Raw genomic sequence first — 19,858 nt, 5'->3', positions numbered from 1 at the left:
CGGAAAGGAAGAAATTGGCTTCAGGTTTTCTGAATTCCAGCCTAGTTGTTTAATCACCATCCAGAATTCTTTTCTACACTTATAAACCCCACTGAGAAGTCAGTATCCTTTTATAACAGATGACCTGCACACTAGCTTGAGAGCCATCCTGGTATAAAGGAGTAAACAGGTGAAATCGAATCTAGCAGTGGCAGAGCATCTTGTCACAGAGGTACCTTCAAAACACCAAGTAACATGTGGGAGACACCTTTTGTGGGATGTGTGGCTCTTCATCGTCATGTGCAGAGCTTGAATTCATCAAAATGGGTTCTTCTTTTCAATGGATGCAAGACAATGGATTTAGGTACGTTTGCTTGAAAAAATATTTTGAAAATGTGGTCGATTCCACATTATGTGGATCCCTACAAACCATCTGGCCTCCCTTCAAATGATAGAAGGCTTGGTAGTTCTAATTTTAGAAAAAGTCAGATGTTCATATGTGGGGGCTTAAAGCAATAAGATTTCCATCACTTTCAAAAAAAAAATTCTTCCATTCTGATGATAATAGATGAAATAGGGCAGTAGAAAGACCTCAGTCAGTCTGGGTGTAGGGAAACTGAACAAACTGTTGCAGTCAGTGAAAGATTCATAACCCTGATATCCAGTGTGCCTATGCCATACCTTTGGAAAGCCATGCTTCTTGTTGCAACTTAGTGTCTCTACAACATTGCAAAGCTTCTGATTGCAGTTTCATGAGCAATAACAGCCCAGGAGTGCAGCAATGAGGACTTAAATTTTATTCTGTAATTTATTTTGAATTTTTTAGAAACGACACACAACTTTTTCATTTTAGATACCAAATATTTTAAAAATCGACGTCTGCCTTAATTTTAATTGCATTTTTCTGTTGGTAGCTACCAATGTACAGAGAATTAATTAATTTTGAAACATATTTTTAATGAGTTTTTTAGAATTTATTCTGGCCTGGTTTTGAGGCAAACAAACAAGCAAACAAAATGAAAACCAAAATCCTATGAAATCAATAAAATGTTTGCTCATAAGGGATTAGATTTGCACTTCATTTCTAAACTGTTACCAATGACGTAATATTTGTGCTGGATCTAGTGGCCTCAATGCAGCAGTCTTCTGAAGTTAGTGGTGTGTACTAAAGACGGAGACACTGTGTCTTTCAAGTGGTTTATGCAGCGAAGAACAAGTATGAGTTTAATTTGACAAATTCTGAATCCTTTTCTTGTTTTGATACTTGCAGTTCCGCTTTGGTGGAGATGGTGAGAAGGGCCCAACAATCTCAGCACAGGAAGCTCAAGCACAAGCTATTCTCCAGCAAGCTAGGGTGAGCACAAGGAGCCTGCAAACAAAACTGCCACAAGGGTACAGCTCAAAAAAAATTTCCATTTTATATCATGCAGGATGTGAAGTAAAGAGCTCTAAGCATCATCTCATCACAGTAATCCTTATGGACAACTGAGTCAATGATGGGGGCTATTTCTTAATGCATTATGAAATTGTATTAATATAGAATCTGTATGCTGGCTGGCAGCTTTTTCTTGATACCTGTTGGTTTGTTCTGTTTGTTTTCTCAGATTGCTATGAGAGGTCCACCTGGTCCCATGGGACTCACTGGAAGACCAGGTCCTGTGGTATGTAAACAAAACTGGGGCATAGGTTTAAGAACACAATAACGCAAGTCCATGGATCTCATTCTGGCCTTGCCTACACCTCTGTATTTGTACTTATTTTATTTGAAAAAAACCTGATATAATCAAAGCCATAGTTTGTAGTCTTATTCAAGGTCTGCAATCCAACTTCAATACTAAATCAGTTTTTATTGTAGATTTTGGGGTGTTTGGATAAAGCACACTGGTAGACTTAGAAAACTAGCAGAGTTTTACGTAAATAACTACATATGCCTCTACAGTCAGTCACCTCCGTAATAATATTTACAAAACTTCTTGTGGTAAATATGAAACTCTACAGAAGGAGATACTAAAGCAAGAGTGTGAGGACCTTGGCTCACTACTTAAGCTGAATCTGGAAAGTTCTTAAGAGGCATTCATATAAGCAATTAAAAACCATACAGATTTCTAAAAGAATTGTGCTTTTTTACTTCAGTCCTGAATTTGGCTTGACTGTTAATACCAAATGATCTGCAAAATGGCCTTGTGGATGTTAAAAAAGCTTAATATTTATACAAAGTCTATACATGGAACACTGCTGACATGCAAAACAACTTTTTGATCACTAATAGGTTTGCCTCTGTAATCCATACAAATACTTTAAATAGACAATATTCATAATGAAAGAATAAAACCAAGTAGGAAGCCCAGCAAGCCAAACCCACATGATCAATCTTGCAATTGCAATTTCCACTTTTAGGAAATGGATACTTTTCAGACTCAATAGTCCACTAAATGGTATAATTTAGCATTTACCATCTTTCAAAAAGCTATTATAAAGCATCTGTACCATGATATAAAATAACAAATGCTGCAGCCAAGATCATAAGCTTTGTAGAAGACTAGTCTTTTATAAATTTCTCCCAGGTGATTGTATTTATCTTCTGATGAGTGAAATTCTCTTTTATAGTTAGCACAGCATCCATGTTTGAAAGATCCACTTAATTTGGAAACTGTGATTTTGTCTACTGTGGTGGCACAGCTGGGTTGGCAAATATTTGACCTCTTACATTTTGATCTATGTCTGCTGTAATTTTTATTTACATTGTCATTACAGTGGTGGACGCAAAGAGTAATGTTAGCAGTTTGTATTAGATCAGACAAGAATCTAGTTGTAAGACACAGACAAGAATACAATTGTGCTATTGAGAAATAAAAACAAGTGATTGCTGGGTAACCAAGAGAAAAGGATTAAGCAAGTTCCTATTGGTTTATTGTGTGACGGAAGAGTGACTGCAGAGATATGCCAGTCACAACTGTAGCAGCACGCATAGAAGACAGCAGTAGAAGTTGCTGGAGGCCACCTGGTTTTCTCCTTGCCTCAGAATGCAACAGCATTTTCCTCCAAAGTAGTTTCCTTCCACTCATCCCAGTTGTGCAGATTTGGTCATAACTTAGAAGTGGTGAGACAAAAGTATAAGAAATATGCTTCCTTTCCCTTCTTTTGTGATTCTTTCCTTTTTTAATGTGATGCTTCAGCAACAGTCCATAGCTGAACAGTAACAACCAAGTCCTCCCCTTCCAACCTCCTCTTTTTCTCTCTAATCCTCACTCTCCTTAATGTACAGTGTCTGTTAGTTTGAAAGGAGGAGAGCAGATGGACAAACATGAGTATAGCATCCTTCTACTACCAACAGAAAATACTGGCCAGGTTATCATCCATCTCATTGCGTATAATTACAGCAACACAATGCAACTGAAAGGTTGCTTCAGTGGCTCTCACTGCTGTTCCCTCCAGTGACCACTTTTATTAACAAAGAAAACCCAGAGGGGCATAACATAATCCCATACTGTTGAAGGAATATTTTAGGGAGTGTAAGGAACACTCTGAATTGTGTTCTTCCCTGATCCTAGCAGCTTAACATTCTCTTCAGTGACTCTTGAAAGCTAGATGATACTAAAACTGTTGTAAATTGTAGTCGTTTTGACTCATCTTCATATAGCATCAAAAAATCTGTTCCAGATTATGCTCTGCTCCAAATAGACCAGTGTTGCGAACCCAGTCTGTTTATCTAGGTGAAATTTACTGTTTTCAGGTAAATTTTAGCTAAATATCCCACCAGAATCTCACTTGGTCCCCAGAAACTGAAATCACTGGAGTATATTCCTATTTTTAAGCAGACCTATATAAGAGCAATTCTTTTCTAGAGTAATTCTTCTAAAGTAAATAGTTGCTGCCAAGCAGAGAATTTGGCTCTCGGACTCCTGATTGATATAGGTATGCAATACTTACAAATAGTCAAATGTGTTGGGTCTGTTTAACAAACGAATACGCTATTTCCAGCAGTGCGTTTAAATCAAGAGACCCCCAGGATAACATTCAGTCTACACATATAAAATAACTATAGAACTGCTGTAAGCAAGGAATTCATTTGTAAAGACTGGTATAATATTGACAGCAGGTTGTATACCTTTAGCTGAGGTATAACCTGGCCTCATACTCACACTTTCATGTTTTAAAAGCCTTCATGAATTTATGTATGCAAAATTCAACAAATTAATAATAGTAATAGTTGTTTTGCACCTAAGCCACCAGGAGGCTCTAGAAATCCAACTCATTGATCTGGCAACATTTTTGGCCTACAGTTCCAGAAGCATCTACAGATTCATCTGTCAACTCTTTGTGTGCCCAGCTTATTTTAAGAATGAAGTAGTTGGAGCTTTTACTCTTAATATGAATTTTTTTTTGTTAAATTGTTAGTAGCCAATAAGATACATTTAGAAACATAACAGTTATTGAAATCTTAAACGTAGCACTGTCAAAGCCCCAGTCTAGCTTCAACTGAGTCTTGAGTTCACAGGCTTTATTTACATCGAATATAAAATGGATTTCTCCCTACAGATATGAAATGTAATCCATTATATTAATTAAAAGCAGAGCTTACATGAGGGAAACCCAAACAGACAGTCACTACCTACCAAAGCCACTGTTCTCTCCACTGCCAGTACCAGCTCAGGATCTGATTTTCAGTTCGCTTAGGACTTGATTAGGACCTGCAAGGTCAGTGGGAATCTGTCCACTCTAGGACGCTAGACTCAGCACTAAGCCAAGCCACGAGGCCACTTCTTTCTTGGAATGGACACTATGGTGAATATAGGAGGACTATCAATTTTCCAAAGTCTGCAAGATTTGTGTCATATTAAATAAATACATTTGGTCTTGACCTATTTCAGAAGTCAGAAATGCAAAAATCCTTTTGCCCATGACAGTAAACTTCAGTATGTTCCTTCCTTGGGCCTGTATTCTATCTAAGCATGTCAAGATTTTTTGGTTTGTTTTGTCTATTTTTGTGAGACCACTATTAAGAAAATGCAAACTTACTTTGACTAGTTCTGCCTCAGATTCCATGCACAGTGTCTTATCCTGGATGAAGATCTGTTTTAGGTCTGTTTATGATTAAAACTCACTGTGAAAATGTGTATCATTATTTAATGATAGTAAAGAGATGCAGTTATTTAGATTTTCCACTTCTCCAGGGCCAGATGCACAAAGACCTTGATTAAAACATCACTGAAGTTCATTACAAGATTAGACAGGGTTTTCATTGACTATAGTGATCTTTGGATTGAATTCCAAGACTCTCTAATTTTCTGTACAACACAGATAAAGGTAAGAAGAGGTGGCTTTCATTTCAGTTGCCTTCCCTACAGTGGATGCACTTCTGTTTGCATGACTTATGTTCTTACTGTGCTCATATTTAGCTCTCAAATATTAATACAGAACAAAATGTTACATTTGATCCCATTCAAATTGATGGGTGTTTTCTTTGGTAGTAGAAAGATTTTTGGCCCAGTTAGGCCCAGTGTCTAGACAGTGATATATCAGGGTATATCTGCAGAATCAAATGGTGAATTCACACCTCCTAATGAGTAGGGGATTGTTTGTTTTTTCTCCCTATAGTTAATGTATAGAAAGTAACACTCAATTAGAGTTTTTTGTATATTTAAACAATATGTTTTGCTTTTTTCATCAAGGGTGGACCTGGAGCAGCAGGTGCTAAAGGTGAAAGTGGTGAACCAGGTCCCCAGGTACAATAACATTGCCTGTTATGTTTGAGTTTGTTTATCTTTAAGAAAATGCATTCATATCACTTAGAAGAAATCAATGACTGATATGCTTTCCACGTGCAATTGAAGAAAAATAGCTTTTACAATACTATCCTAATTAAATGGAATAGCTTGATTGTTCATTTTGAAATATGTTATACAACAAAGTAATTATCCCATGTAGAGTGTCATCACTTGAAAACCTGTTTTAACATTGTCACTTCAGGCTCTTTTCATTGTTAAATAATCATATGTCAGTCTGCAATTGTATGACCTTGGGCTCTGATCTTATCAGATCTCATAAGGTAAGAGAGATTGAATTTAATTGGTAATTAAACAGGATATATTCAAGGAAGATGTGACATAGCAAGAATAAATCTTTAGGAATCAGTGCGTGCCTTTCTTAGCTTACTGTTATATCAGTGCAGTGATGTTAAAGAGCATTGAAACACATTGAAATCTTTCAGCTTAAACCTAAAAGTAATAGAGAGTTCTTAAAGAAATAATGATAGGAGTTTCTGGAATGCTGATTTTGCCAGATCTCAAGTGGTGTTGTGGATTTGCTACATTATTAAATGCCTGTCTTAAAATTCCACATGGATATTTGCAGAAGAAAACTAAAGCAATTAAATAAAAAAGCACTCTGACCAGCTGGTCAGTGTACCAGTTTGCTTACTTACATTTTTAGTATTTTTTCTCTTCCTTCTCGGCATTTTTGGGTGGCAAGTCCTTACCATTGCTATTTTTGCCTGAAAAAGATGCATTTGGATAGGAGATGAGAAAGCTTCCACAAAAACATATGCCCACACAGTCGTCGGTGAAAGTTACATGTGTTTAAAAAAGTGGAATTAGGTTTTTCAGTCTGGGGTAATTTGGTCTTACTCTAGTTAAAACAGTGCTGTGTAAAGCTAAGACAGCAGGTGAACTGTTTTCCAGCACAACTCACATTTGTGTATGAGTTAGGAACCTGAAATAAGCGCTCTTTAGTTTTCATTAAATACTTACTATGTGACTAAAATAATTTTTGCATGAGAGGAAGAAGGGTTTTCAAACAACAGGAGACTGAGATCTTCAAAGCCATGAAAAGAATGTAAGAAGCTTTTATGTTAAAAGGACCAGTTATGCGATGTATACTGCCATCTCATGAAAATTAGTGTTAAAATTGGTAGTGTAAAGGCTAGTTTGGATGCCCACGTTCTGTTAAAGGTAATGGGAATTTGGAAACCAGAATACACCTCCTGGTAAAAAAATGCAGCTTTGTTTGTAAAAAAAATCTTATCTTGTTCTTGAGGTGAGATGTTTAATTAGCTTTTTGCTGACATGAATATGATTCTAAGAATTACACTCTTTAAATTCAGGGTCCTCGTGGTGTTCAAGGTGCCCCTGGTCCGAGTGGAAAAGCTGGCAAAAGGGTAGGTAGCATACAGTTCAATCCTGCTCTGGGTAAATAGTTTCTATTTAAAATATATCTAAATATTATCTGGTTCCACTGCATTTTCAAATGTTTGCTCCTTTGGGGTTTTGCAGGGACGTCCTGGAGCTGATGGTGCCAGAGGAATGCCAGGAGAACCTGGTGCAAAGGTAAATAATAATAAGACCTGATGCTTTATTTCAGTCTCGGAATGGGCTAGACAGATTTTATGTAGGTACCACAGTTTCTTTCAGGCCAACCACAAATTCTTCTCTCAAGTGAAAATATTGAGGTTTCGGATAGCTGGGTCAGATGCAAGGACCGAGAATGAATCATCCGTTTGAAATATGGTAATTAATGGTAATGGCGAGTAGTTTAACCTTGAAGTATCTTGATTCTTGGGCATGATTCCTCTGAGTCAGTTTCTAGTTACAGAGTACCAATAATAGTAACATCAGTTTTGCAACTGCAAAGTGCAGATAGAATCAAGCTTTTTATTTAAATGTAGACTTCTTTTTATAAATAGCATAATTACAGCACAGTGAAAAAGTTGGTGTGGCATGTTCTGTTGTGTTAATGCATAGAAGCAAATTTTATGAGTTTGATCTCTGTGCTCCCCTCCATGTGTTTCATTCAATAACAAAAGTGTACATACAGCCAAGGGCAGAAATTAGCTCTTGGAAGTAAGACACAATTTACTCAGAGTAACGCAGAACATAAAAGTCATTTACTAAACCTGGGATTTCATCTTTCCTAGGGTGACAGAGGATTTGATGGTCTTCCTGGCCTCCCTGGTGACAAAGGTAACAGGGTAAGAAAAAGATGTATATTTATACAACACCACATTGATACTGTCACTGAAATAATGCACTATTCATTAAGAATATTACTAAGCACTATGAGGAAGTTAAAACAGAATGTCAGCTTTTCACACTACAGAATAATATCTATATTGTCCAGTAATGTATTCCTCATTAAACACTTTAGTAATATCAATCAATAGACAACAATTCATATATATGTATTAATCATTTAAATATATTTTCAGAATTCAGATCACATCTTCAGCTAGGTTTTGCACTATTTTTTCTTAATTAAGGAATTTGCCTGTTGGGTTTAAAGTGATTGTCAAAGGAAATAGTAATAGGAAAAGGAAATTAGCATGAAGTTTCTGTATCAGTGGCATGACAAATTTTAACCTGCTGATAAGCTTGCTCAAAAAAAGTATTTGAATATTTGAATTGCAAACTGAATTGTTGAGTGTGGCTTATTACAACAACTGCAGCTTAAAGAAAGATCAGTTGTGTCAGATAAGTTAGGAAAACTTGAAGTAATATTTAAAACAACTAATGTACTTGCTCCTTATGTCATACCAATCTGTAGGATGAGACTGAATCTTTCCCTACAAAGTGTAGAAATAATCACAGCAGGGGATTTCTGCTTTAAATTATACCCTGAAGGCAGATGCTAGTAATAACATACTCTACTGAATGTAACTCCCTTACTATTCTCCTTGTAAGTGCAATGTACCATAAAAGGAACAGTGAGTGGGAATGTCAACAGAACCATTCCCATATGTGCTAAATCTTGATGACTGAGGAATGATTATAGCTCTCACCCTTCAATGGCTTAGCACAGTTGCTGCACTTCCCAGAAAATCTCAACTGTGTTGGCCCATATTGTAGTTCTTTGTAACAGCATCTAAAGATACTCTTTTGAGTTCTCTCTGCACTGGGAGAAGAACTTCTCGTGTTGTACAGAGATGTCTTGATCCTCTTTCATAGTTCCATTTTACTTAAAGAGTGTAAAGAAATCTGCGCATCACGTAATTGAAAGCCAGCTTGACCAGCAGGTGACCAGCAGAGGGGGCTAGACATTAAACTCTTGCCACTACTTCACTCTTCGAAGGCTGAGCAGAAATTGGTTCAGTCAGGGAATGTGTGTCTGCTTTCCAACCTGCAACACTAGAACTCTATGTCTGTGGGACCTTCCGAATCATAAAGAAACTAACTTTTTTAAAAAAAATATTCTGTTTGTTTCATATTTTCTAAACAAATAAAAAAACTAAAACAGAAGAGTAAGTTTGGTTTGAAATTTGCAAATAGTATTGAAAATAATAACTTCTTTTCATCATTTCTTTCATCCCGCTATTTAAAAATTACTGTGTTCTCTGTTTCTATGAAAATCTTCTGTAAAAGCACAAACTGTGATCTTTCTGAAAGCAGCTCAATTCAAAGCCATATCATATAGCTGTAGCTCTCTGGATTCATATATATTGACAGCATATAATGCAAATATTCCGTTCTCTTTGGCTTGAAATAAAGAACACTGAAAGAAAGAAAAGAGAAACATTTTTTTCTGTTGTAGTTGTTTCAGCTGTAAGAGAATTGATGGTGAAAACCCATAACCTTAGAGTAGAAGTTTTACAACTACTTTTAGAATTTGTCGTATTTGAACTATGAGTTGCAAATTGGATGTCTGTCTGAGGTTATTCCTCTGTCAAACACAAGTTGTCAGACAGGAGTTACTAGATGAGATTCTCTGACTTCCAGTATTGGGGAGATGCGTAACCCTTCTCCAGTATAAAAGCAAGACACTATATACTAGAAGAAGAGGTCTAAGGAAAAAGAAATTCAGGCTTTTACAGAAAATTTGAAGGAAAGAATTACAGAACTGAAGAACTGAGAATGCTGATAATAATAGGAAGTTTTGTTCTTACTGCATAATAATACCAGGACACTGAACGCAAGCTCCTAATCTAACTCTAAGTGCAATGTGATTGCAAGACAAGAAAGGTAGCCCTTGAGGGGATGAACTATTTCAACGTCTGAAAGCTTAAGTCAGTCTTCACCTGCATACTAATCAGAAGCCAGAGAATAGATCATGTGTCTCGTGTATCATCTTTCAGGAGTGTCATTTAGCATGTAGAAAAACACATGCTTTACCAGCATATCACATTGAGTAGTTCCAAAATTTAGCAAAATATAGAAATTGCTGTATTAATTCGTCTTACAGGTATGAAAGTGTAGTTCATAGAATTTCATTCTCTCCCATGTTTACTCCAGCTTACAGAGGACAGAAAGGCTGTAGGATAAAATCCTGACATCCCTAATATTAAATATCTCTGGAGTAAGAGAGCAAGTTACCTAAAGTTCCCTAGGAAAGTTTGAAAGAGTAAAGAATGGAGCCACTGAAGTGTAACTCCATATATCTCTGCTAGAATCCACAGCTGTGGTCAGGCTCCTTGGAGACACTGATAAAATTAAGGCAAACAGCATGAATACTTGGTTGTTGTCCAATGCCAGAAGGAAGTCACAGTCTAAAAAGCCGCTGCCCAGAAAGAGGTCAGTCAGTGGTGGTTGAGCTGTGCAGCACACTAGCTCTCTTTAGAAATAGGGAAAGAAAAATAAATCCTAAAAGTATGGTCCAGAATCTACTGAGGCTCTGCATATATAGACTAGAAAAGCCTGAGCCTCTGAGGGGAAGTGTGGAAGTCTGGCTGCCTTCCAAAGCCTCAGACAAATCAGTCCCAAGGCTCTCAATGACTGGTGCCAGGGTGCGTGGTTCTGAAGAGTGGTCAGTGCACTTCACCATGTATATTCCAGGGCCCACCAGTTGGTTTATTAACTTCTAACCTGTGTACACATGCCTTATTTTACTGGCAGTGATACATTGTGTGGGAGGAGGGGGAAGGTGTCAATGAGACAAAGAAAAACGTGCGTAACGCTGCCTTTTGTGGCAGTAGTTTGTGTATGTTCTGGGGCCAAGAATAGTTACAGAGTGAAATTTTACAAACACAAATAGTTCATTGTTTTAATAATGTTCATTTGTTTTTATACTAATGTAATAAAAGACTTTACTGAGTACTATAACCTACTGATTTGTATCATTGTGTCAAGACATGTTTTGACACATCAGACTTCAGCTAACACATTTGTTTTCATTTCCCTTCCCATCGATTATTGTTTCCAGCAATGGATGTATTATTTTAATGACTTTTCTTATTCTACAGGGAGACCGTGGCCCACAGGGACCTCCTGGCTTACCTGGTGAGGATGGATCAAGAGTAAGTTGCTATTTACACAGTAAAATCGAGAATGAATCTTTGTGTAATGGGAATGTGTTAATGATACATGTTCTTTTTTTCTAAAACTTCTATTCCCTTTGTACAAAAACAGGGAGAAGATGGGGAAGTTGGACCAAGAGGTCTCCCAGGTGAAGCTGTAAGCAATGCTTTCTTATTCTTCTGTTTCTGTTAGAAACAAAAGTCACTCTCAGATTTTTTTCCTTTCTATTGAACTGTTCTGAATTCCACGTATAAAAATTACTCTGTGTGTGTATATAGAGAGAGTACGGATTCCATCTGAAAAGCAAACGAACAGTTTTGGTAGGGGTGAAACACTACTTACAGGATTAGAATTAAGTCAGGAATATACCCAGCCAAGTATACATAACTTCAAGAATCCCAAAGGCTATTTCCCATTGTATTGTGTAAAACAGTCACTGCAGTCCTTGATACATGGACAGTATAGCCAAGCTCCTTTTGCTTTGATAATGTTTTCCAAACATCTGTTTATTAGAAAAGAAAGCCTGGCTTCTTCTCTGTTTTCATACTAGTGTGCTTCATTGAGTATTTTTACACTTGTCTCACACACAGAATTTCCACTGCTGTCAGTTGAAATTCTGCAGGTGCTGTCACTGCAGAGTAGAGTTCTGCATTGCAGGCAAGAAATCAAGCCTCAGAACGGGGCATTTTACCCTAAATATATGATACACTGCTACCTACTCACAAAGTAGGAAGAAGTCACTACAGCGTCAGAGTGTTAGTGATTTGTGACTGTATCATACATGAGGAGACTGGAGACTCAGTCCTGTCTACTTTAGCAGTGTGACGTGAATGATGACACAAATGATGAAAACTAATATTCATTTACATGGGGATTTACAAAGCCAAAAGATTATGTTATAGACCAAATCTTGCTCACCTTGTTTAGGAGAATAGCCCTTGGTCTTCTGTGGAACTTTTTAGGGATAAGAGGAAAAAATCTGATTTTGGTTTCCAGAATGCCTTGCATTTATTATAATAAAATTATTATTAATTTTTAATTATTTATTTGATCTTTAAAAGCAGTGTTTTACACTTAGAATAGTAGCATAGAGTATGACAGACCATCATGTTTTCTAAAGAGAGGAATACAAACATATGCTACTATTCATGTCAGACCATCAAGCCAAGACATAGCTGACGCTATAGTGGAAGATGCTGTGCCAATGTTCTGCATCAGTAAATACAAATAGTTATCTCCTACCATTCTCTGAAATGACCATACAGTAGCTAAATCAAAGTTTGCCCTTCCACTGACACTGTGTTCAGACGTATGGTGGCCTTTGGGAGAATTTCATTTCTTCCTTCCTTCCTTCCTTCCTTCCTTCCTTCCTTCCTTCCTTCCTTCCTTCCTTCCTTCCTTCCTTCCTTCCTTCCTTCCTTCCTTCCTTCCTTCCTTCCTTCCTTCCTTCCTTTCTTTCCTGCTCAACCCCTATGCTGTCTTCCCCTCATCCTTCTTACTCCTTATGACATTCCTTGCCTGGTCTTGCTCTTGGGCCTTTCTTTGTCTAGAAAAAATCATGCAGGTGTTAATAAGCGTTTCTTCTCTTACAGGGTCCACGGGGTTTACTGGGCCCCAGAGGTACACCTGGTCCTCCTGGACAACCTGTACGTATGAACTGGTTTGTATTTGCAATTGCCAGAAGAAAAATGGAAGTCCATTGAAAGTTGTTCATATTTATGTTGTTTGTTGTAGGGCATTGCAGGTATCGATGGACCTTCAGGCCCAAAAGGCAACATGGTGAGTAAGCAAGCTGGGAATTTAAAAGGGAGTAGATTCTAAGAATCCTTTCCACATTCTCTTGTCCCTGCAACTATGCCATCCCTTCCATTTAATTAAACCTTTCTGTCAAAATATTCAGATTCATTATGATCTGACATAGAAAAGAGAAGCCTTCTATTACTTAATTCTCAGCCAAAAGGCCTAATCATGCTTTCTCTCAAGCTCCTTTAGCACCGTGGACTCCAGTGCTTAGATCCTATGTGTGAGCTGTTATTCTCTATTAAAGAAAAGGCCATGATATTCATTAGCATGAAAAATATCATACTGGATAGAAAGTTGGTGGTAGACTTTAAAGCAGGAGGAACAAAGATGAGTTTGTATTCCTTTTAGTCCTGACAATGAGGATCTGTAGTGCAGAAATGCAAACCTAATGCCCTGGTATTTTTTTGCGTGGTAGGGTCCTCAAGGGGAACCAGGACCTCCTGGTCAGCAAGGAATCCCAGGCCCACAAGTAAGTGTAAAATAACTCTCAAGAAATACGATGTAATGTGCAGCAAATGTTTAATAAATGGAAATTACTAAAAGGTTAGCTTTTCATGTGTAAAACTGATAAAGCTTCAAGGATTTTATAAATAATACTGCAAATGTGCCGAGGGCAGTGGGAGCAGAGTTTTCAAGTAAGCTTTCAGAGGGATTTTTCATTCAGGAGAAAAATGAGTCATTCAGTGTTCCTGGAATGCAGCAGGAATGGCCACACCTGGAGGAGGGTTCTGAATAGGATCTTGTTACAGACCTACTGCCAGAAGAGTGGCTTGTGCAAAAGGCTCACACAAAACTCCTGATCTAACTCATAAGGGGGGAAAAAAAACCACTTATATTTGCCAGTGTGTTTAAACAGATTAATGAGGGACCTTTCGTAGGGTGAATGTATGTATATTGTTCTCCCTGGTTTCTCACACTGGTTTCTTTTTAATAGGGGCTTCCCGGTCCGCAAGGTCCTATTGGACCTCCTGGTGAAAAAGTAAGTTACAGCATTATTCTGGTATTTCACAGTCAGTTCTGTGCAACAACCTTGCTTATGTGCTTAAAGGTTTTGCTGTGTTTTACAGAATAGTAACCTAAGATGTAAAAATTAGCAGATCTTCCTGAAATCATCAAGTAAATGAATAACCAATGGAGGCTTTCCTCTTATATACACTTTTACACATGCATTATTTCCTCCCTTTATTTTGAATGAATTTTCTGTTATTAGCATCAGAATCCCATCTACAATATTTAACAGTGTGTATTTGTATGTTAATTTCACAGCAAGATGTGAAAAATATTTTTTTTATTAATAGCTTTTTTATAACAAATTTTTACCTACTCAAGTCTGTCTGTTTTCTTTTTTCAAGGATTATATTTTGACAAAACTCTACAGTGTAATTGGCATACTGTAGTGTGAATTGGTGGGTTTTCCCTGATCATTTTGTACATGCTTATGTGCTTTGAAACATCTTCTGTTAATTTCAAAAATGTCACTATTGGATTTTATGCTAATTTTACTTTTCTCACCTTTTTGTTGAATTCCTGCTCTATTGATTCTTCTTTGATTTTGCTCCTATTCACTGTTTAGTATATACCTTAGAAGAAATTGAAGGAGATTTTAGGAAACAGTATACATGCTTTTTACCTGCCTGTGCGCCTAAGAAGTATTGTTCTAGGAGAATGGGCTGGGTCCACAATATATGCATTCCAGAGGCTTCCGCAAAGACGTACCATACCTTTCAGCTATGAGCACTGGGGTTCTGTAACCTGTGCTCTTTGCCTTTTTATCTTGTTGGTATCTTTCATATGGTGAATCCTTTTATTCCTGACATTCTAAACAATAGTTAATTTTTTACAGTGAATTCTTCCTTACCTTGTGTTGTGTGTGTGCATGTTCATAGGGTAATTCCTGAAGCCTGTCCTCAGGCAAGCACCTTATTGAAAAATATGGGTGATTTTATTTGCTAAAGACTGTAAGGACTGGCCTTGTGCTTATATATTGTATGATAGTATCTTTCTGGGTTTAGTTTTGTTATATTTTTTTTTATATATCCCTATCAAGGTGTAACTACATTTTATATCCTTAGCTCTTAGAGTTAAATGTATTGGATATGGGTGGTTTTTTTTTTTCTTTTTTCTTCACTATTTTTTTTAAATTATTGTTATTTTTCTTATAGCTACTGTACACCTGGGATGGGTTCACCAGTTGTTTTATCAGAGATTAAAATACTAAAATATTGAAGGTAGTTTGCTGGTTCAGGACATACCAGTCCTCAGCAAGAATGGTTCTTCCATCCTAGCAAATGACAGAATGTTCACTATTGTCCTTAAAATGTGTCTCTATTACTGCATTTAGGGACCTCAAGGCAAGCCTGGTCTTCCTGGCCTTCCTGGTTCTGATGGGCCTCCTGTAAGTAACCAAATATTTCATCCCTTGAATATTCAAATACTTTTACCAAGTAGTAAATATTTCTGGATACCAGTGTTGCAAAAAGAAAATGGAGACTAAAAGCATTATAAAATCCATCTAAACCCCTGTATCATTTGAACTCTTAAAACTAAGAGAACTACATTTATGAAGCAGGTGCTAAAAATGGCTGTAGGCTTTTAAAATGTGGTCCCAGATGATGAAATGCATCTGAAACATCTGCAAGGATGTGTAAATAACCTACTGACACACAAAGGGCCAGATACTGTTTCACTGTAGTCCTACTATGTCAGTATGGCAAAGCAAATCATCTGTAAAAATGCTTACCACTTGTTTTCTGAGGAAACATAGAATAGACTCGATCTTTCTCTGCTTCCTGACCTAGGTGCATATTACATGTTTGGGCCGCTTCTTTCATTGTCTGCACTGGGACAGACCTAAGCCACACTTTAGAATCTTGTGGTCGCTAAGGAATTCAGCTTAGGTCTGCGGATGCATTCATTCATTCATGTGAACAGAGAGTGTAACCACCTGAGTAACATTTTTTACAGTTCAGGCATTAAACTTAAATGGAATCATTGTTCATAATGACATCCATATACACAAGTTTTCTTGCATCAAAACTGTTATCTTTTTATACCACTAATAGCCATTAGACAGTCAATGTGACTTCTCAGACCATCTCTCTCCTCACCATGCCATTTTCCCTTACAATTTTTCTTTTAAGTTAAATATATGTTTCGTAAACTTGACTTTCAGCAGGGTGTTGCTAGGATAAGAGAATGGCAGAACTGGCTGCATGGGTTTCACTGCATAGATGTTTATATTAGAAATACAGAATTGTACCCAGGCACTCACAATCCCACTTCTACTTGCCAAAGTACCATTTTCATGGAGAATGTTAAATATGCAGTGATAGTCCAGCTGGAAGTGTGTATCTTGAATCATTGTCTAAACATTTGAACTTTCCCTCTTATCGTTTTCTGCATGCTGGGAACAATATTAATTTCCAAACATAAGCATTATTTTAAAATCTGCACCTTGTTAAACCTTAAAAGCAGGGGAGAAATGCTGTAAGAGACAATCAGGCGTTAGCACAGGTCTGTACCTGATACACGTCCCTACTGTGGTGGGCTGACCCCAGTCAGCAGCTAAGCACCCACCCAGTCACTCGCTCCCTCTTCCCCCAGCGGCATGAGGGAGAGAATCAGAAGATCAAAAGCAAAAAAAACCTTATGGGTTGAGGTAACAACAGTTTAATGAGTAGAGCAAAGCTACACACACAAGCAAAGCAAATAAGGAGTGCATTCAGTACTTCCAGCCTGCAGGCAGGTGACTAGCCACTTGCTGGAAAGTTGGGCTTCGGCACACATGAGGGTAACTTGGAAGGACAAACACTACAACCATCAATGTCCCCTGCTTCCTTCTCCTTTTCCTGAGCTTTTATTGTGGAGTATGACATCATATGGTATGGAATATCCCTCTGGTCAGTTTGGGACAGCTGTCGCAGCTGTGTCCTCTCCCAGTTTCTGGCCAGCCCTCAGTCTACTCACTGAGGGGTTAGAATGGGCCGAAGATAAAACCTCCACACCATGCAAGCACACAGTTTTAGTCACAAATCCAAAACACAGCACCATATGGGCTGCTATGATGAAAATTAACTCCTTCCTAGCCAGACACAGTACACCTACCCAAAATTACCTACCTCATGCACAAGTAGGTTTGTTCAGAGGATGGGCAGGAGAGGCAGGTTAAATTAAGTCCATTTTAATTGACATGACATATTTACAACTGTAGAATTACAGTAGTGATTGAAGGCAATGAGCAGTACCTTCCTGATTGTAATGAGCTTTGTTACTGCTCCCGTGATATCTGAGTTAAGATCAGGTGAAAGCTCAATAGCATTTTTTCAGGAGATGAGGAAAATTCTTGTGGTGCTATTTCATTTCACTTCTATGTGGGGAAAAGTCCTTCAATTTTGAAGGTGAGACATTGTTAAAGGTGCTATATTATATTGTAATTAATGGAAATCTAAAGGGATACAAATATACTCTTTAATAGCAGCATTTTTAAAGTCACTTAATGTTATAGATACCTCTGATACTGGATGAAGATTTAAAATCTTGTACAGAAGAAAGCATATTCTAGGAGATTAGGGTTAAACAACTGACATACGTACATTTTAAAAAACAAATAACAAATATTCAGTGTTAGTAAGACAAACTCTTTAAAGGAAAATTAATAATCATTGCTAAGCAAGTATCAAATACTTTTTTATTTTAATAATTCTTTTAATAAAGAACATATTTTCAACTGTTTTCCAAGGTCGGAAAATTGAATATAAGCACCAAGGGTTTGTCATATAAGATTAAAGCCACATCAAAGTCATATCATATTTGACACACTGAAAACATTTTGGGATGTCAATGACACCAAAACTGGAATGGTTTTAGTAACTGGCTACATGTTATGTGGGACCACGTGCTTGGCAAAACTGTAGATTTATTACTATGCTCCTCTAATATGACTGATGAACTTCAGTGGAAACAGGATTCCTCACTGATTCTCAGAAACAATAATCTTCTATTAACCTTCAGTTTCATTAAATTGCCTTTAAATGTTGCAGCATTTTAGAGTAAATTTTGTAAGAAAGAAAAACAATGGATCGGTTAATGTTTTGAGTGCTACAGTATTAATGTCAGTGATATATAACAAAGACTAAGACATAAACATATTTTGTTTTAAAAGCAAGTCATAGTTTAAAACAAAGACATAGAATGCCTTCTATTGGCTTCTGCAATAAATTCCATACTCTTAAATAATTTTAGGAATGTCTTAATGCTGTAATATTAATCACTCTGCTTGTTTCAAAATCAAATTTCAGAGTGTCGTGCATTAAAAACCTTTTACTGCTGAAACATTAACAAAATAGAAGGAGCGATCAGGATATTCCTAAAACATTAACATTAACGTAGCTATTGTCCAGCTTTTCCTTTAAATTAAATCAGTATTAAAAGGAAAATCTTTCCTCAAAATTTTGTGTGTGTATGTTCTAATACAGAAGAAGGGTGATTCATGACCTGAAATTCAAGTGTTTAAATAATTGTGTTTTTATAATAAAATGTCACTACCGAAAAATGAATATTTTCCAAAACAGATACATTTCTCTTAAATCAGGGTCATCCTGGCAAAGAGGGTCAGTCTGGAGATAAAGGAGCATTGGTGAGTTTTGAAACTTTTCCATTTATTTACACAGCTTTCAAAAAAAACCTTTGGCAGTTTTTCAGCTTTATGACATCTTTGTTGCTACAAAAACTATTTAGGAAGATACTAGAAAACCCATGACACATTCAAAGCATCTGTGTGTAGACAAACATATTTATTTATTTTAATATATTCACAACATTATAGAGATTCTAAATAATATAGAGATTATTCTTTTAAAGTAAAACTGATTGTGGAGTTGACAGAATGGCAATCAATGAAGGTTGCATACATATCACATAGATAACTTGCAAATAGTTTGAGTTTACAATTCCATTGTATTGAGTACCCACTAGGGTTCTTCAGAATCTTGGTTTTGATCTTGGTTTTTATGAATGCATACATACACATTGTATTTCTTAGGTCACCTTCAAGTCAGTGAGAGTGGAAAGTAATTTCTTTATTTCTTTATGAAGCACTGAAGGGTGTTGGGGCTCTTAAAGCATTCTGCTTGCTGAATATTGACCATTATTTATCTAGAATAGCACCCTTATAGCACCTGAAATCAGTTTCACTTGCAGTACTGATTTCAGTGGCAATGCTAAAAGGTTATATTCTGGGTGAATAGGACATTTCAGAAAGTACAATTCCACTGACACCAGCATATTACTATTTGTCCAAAATGTTGTTATCTGTTAGAGGCTTGTAGATTTTATCGTGATTTCTTAAGAAAATAAAGCTTACACAGATCATTTATATTTTGAAAGTACAGGTGTGTGACCATCTGTCAGTTGTTCCTTATGCCTTTTGAATTTACTGACAAATATCATCCGAATTTGATAGAAAATGTTATTTCTCAGAGATGTTAACAGGTTTTGAGAAAAGGCACAGTTCGAAAGGGGAAAACGACCTTACCAATGGCCCCATTAGGGAAAGATTCTGTTATCTGTCCATCTCAGACATCGGAGAATCAACAAAGCAGCTCAGCCTCACACACAGATACGTGTGTTTCCAGGCTTCCTTGCTTCCACCATTTACAGAACTCAGTTTCTTTAGACACTTCCATCAGACTGCATAGTGTCGAAGCTGAGCATCTTTAAAATCCTCAGCAAACAGTAAATAACAGCATCCAGACTCCAGTCAGTATTGATAGCACCATGAGCCCTTTAGCTTTTAGTTTGGAATCTTCTTTTTAAACACCATGATTTTTATTATTATCGTTATTTTGATCTCTGCT

At 36.9% G+C, this 19,858-nt stretch overlaps 1 protein-coding gene across 4 annotated transcripts in view; it reads left to right on the top strand.

Annotated features, from left to right (window-relative positions):
- Window positions 1-19,858, top strand: part of COL11A1 (collagen type XI alpha 1 chain) — a 159,762-nt gene that overhangs the window by 62,510 nt on the left and 77,394 nt on the right. For all 4 annotated transcript variants that reach the window (XM_063344364.1, XM_063344362.1, XM_063344363.1 and 1 more), the window contains 14 exons: window positions 1,250-1,333; window positions 1,584-1,640; window positions 5,652-5,705; window positions 7,082-7,135; window positions 7,251-7,304; window positions 7,892-7,945; window positions 11,147-11,200; window positions 11,313-11,357; window positions 12,794-12,847; window positions 12,936-12,980; window positions 13,420-13,473; window positions 13,939-13,983; window positions 15,346-15,399; window positions 18,595-18,639. In XM_063344364.1, the coding sequence (XP_063200434.1) occupies window positions 1,250-1,333; window positions 1,584-1,640; window positions 5,652-5,705; window positions 7,082-7,135; window positions 7,251-7,304; window positions 7,892-7,945; window positions 11,147-11,200; window positions 11,313-11,357; window positions 12,794-12,847; window positions 12,936-12,980; window positions 13,420-13,473; window positions 13,939-13,983; window positions 15,346-15,399; window positions 18,595-18,639 (753 nt within the window). The remainder of the gene's footprint in view (window positions 1-1,249; window positions 1,334-1,583; window positions 1,641-5,651; window positions 5,706-7,081; window positions 7,136-7,250; window positions 7,305-7,891; window positions 7,946-11,146; window positions 11,201-11,312; window positions 11,358-12,793; window positions 12,848-12,935; window positions 12,981-13,419; window positions 13,474-13,938; window positions 13,984-15,345; window positions 15,400-18,594; window positions 18,640-19,858) is intronic.

This window comes from Chroicocephalus ridibundus, chromosome 8 (assembly GCF_963924245.1).
Source record: "Chroicocephalus ridibundus chromosome 8, bChrRid1.1, whole genome shotgun sequence".
Classification (NCBI taxonomy): domain Eukaryota; kingdom Metazoa; phylum Chordata; class Aves; order Charadriiformes; family Laridae; genus Chroicocephalus; species Chroicocephalus ridibundus.
Note: the sequence above shows the minus strand (reverse complement) of the source record. Positions and strands in the feature narration are given on the sequence as shown.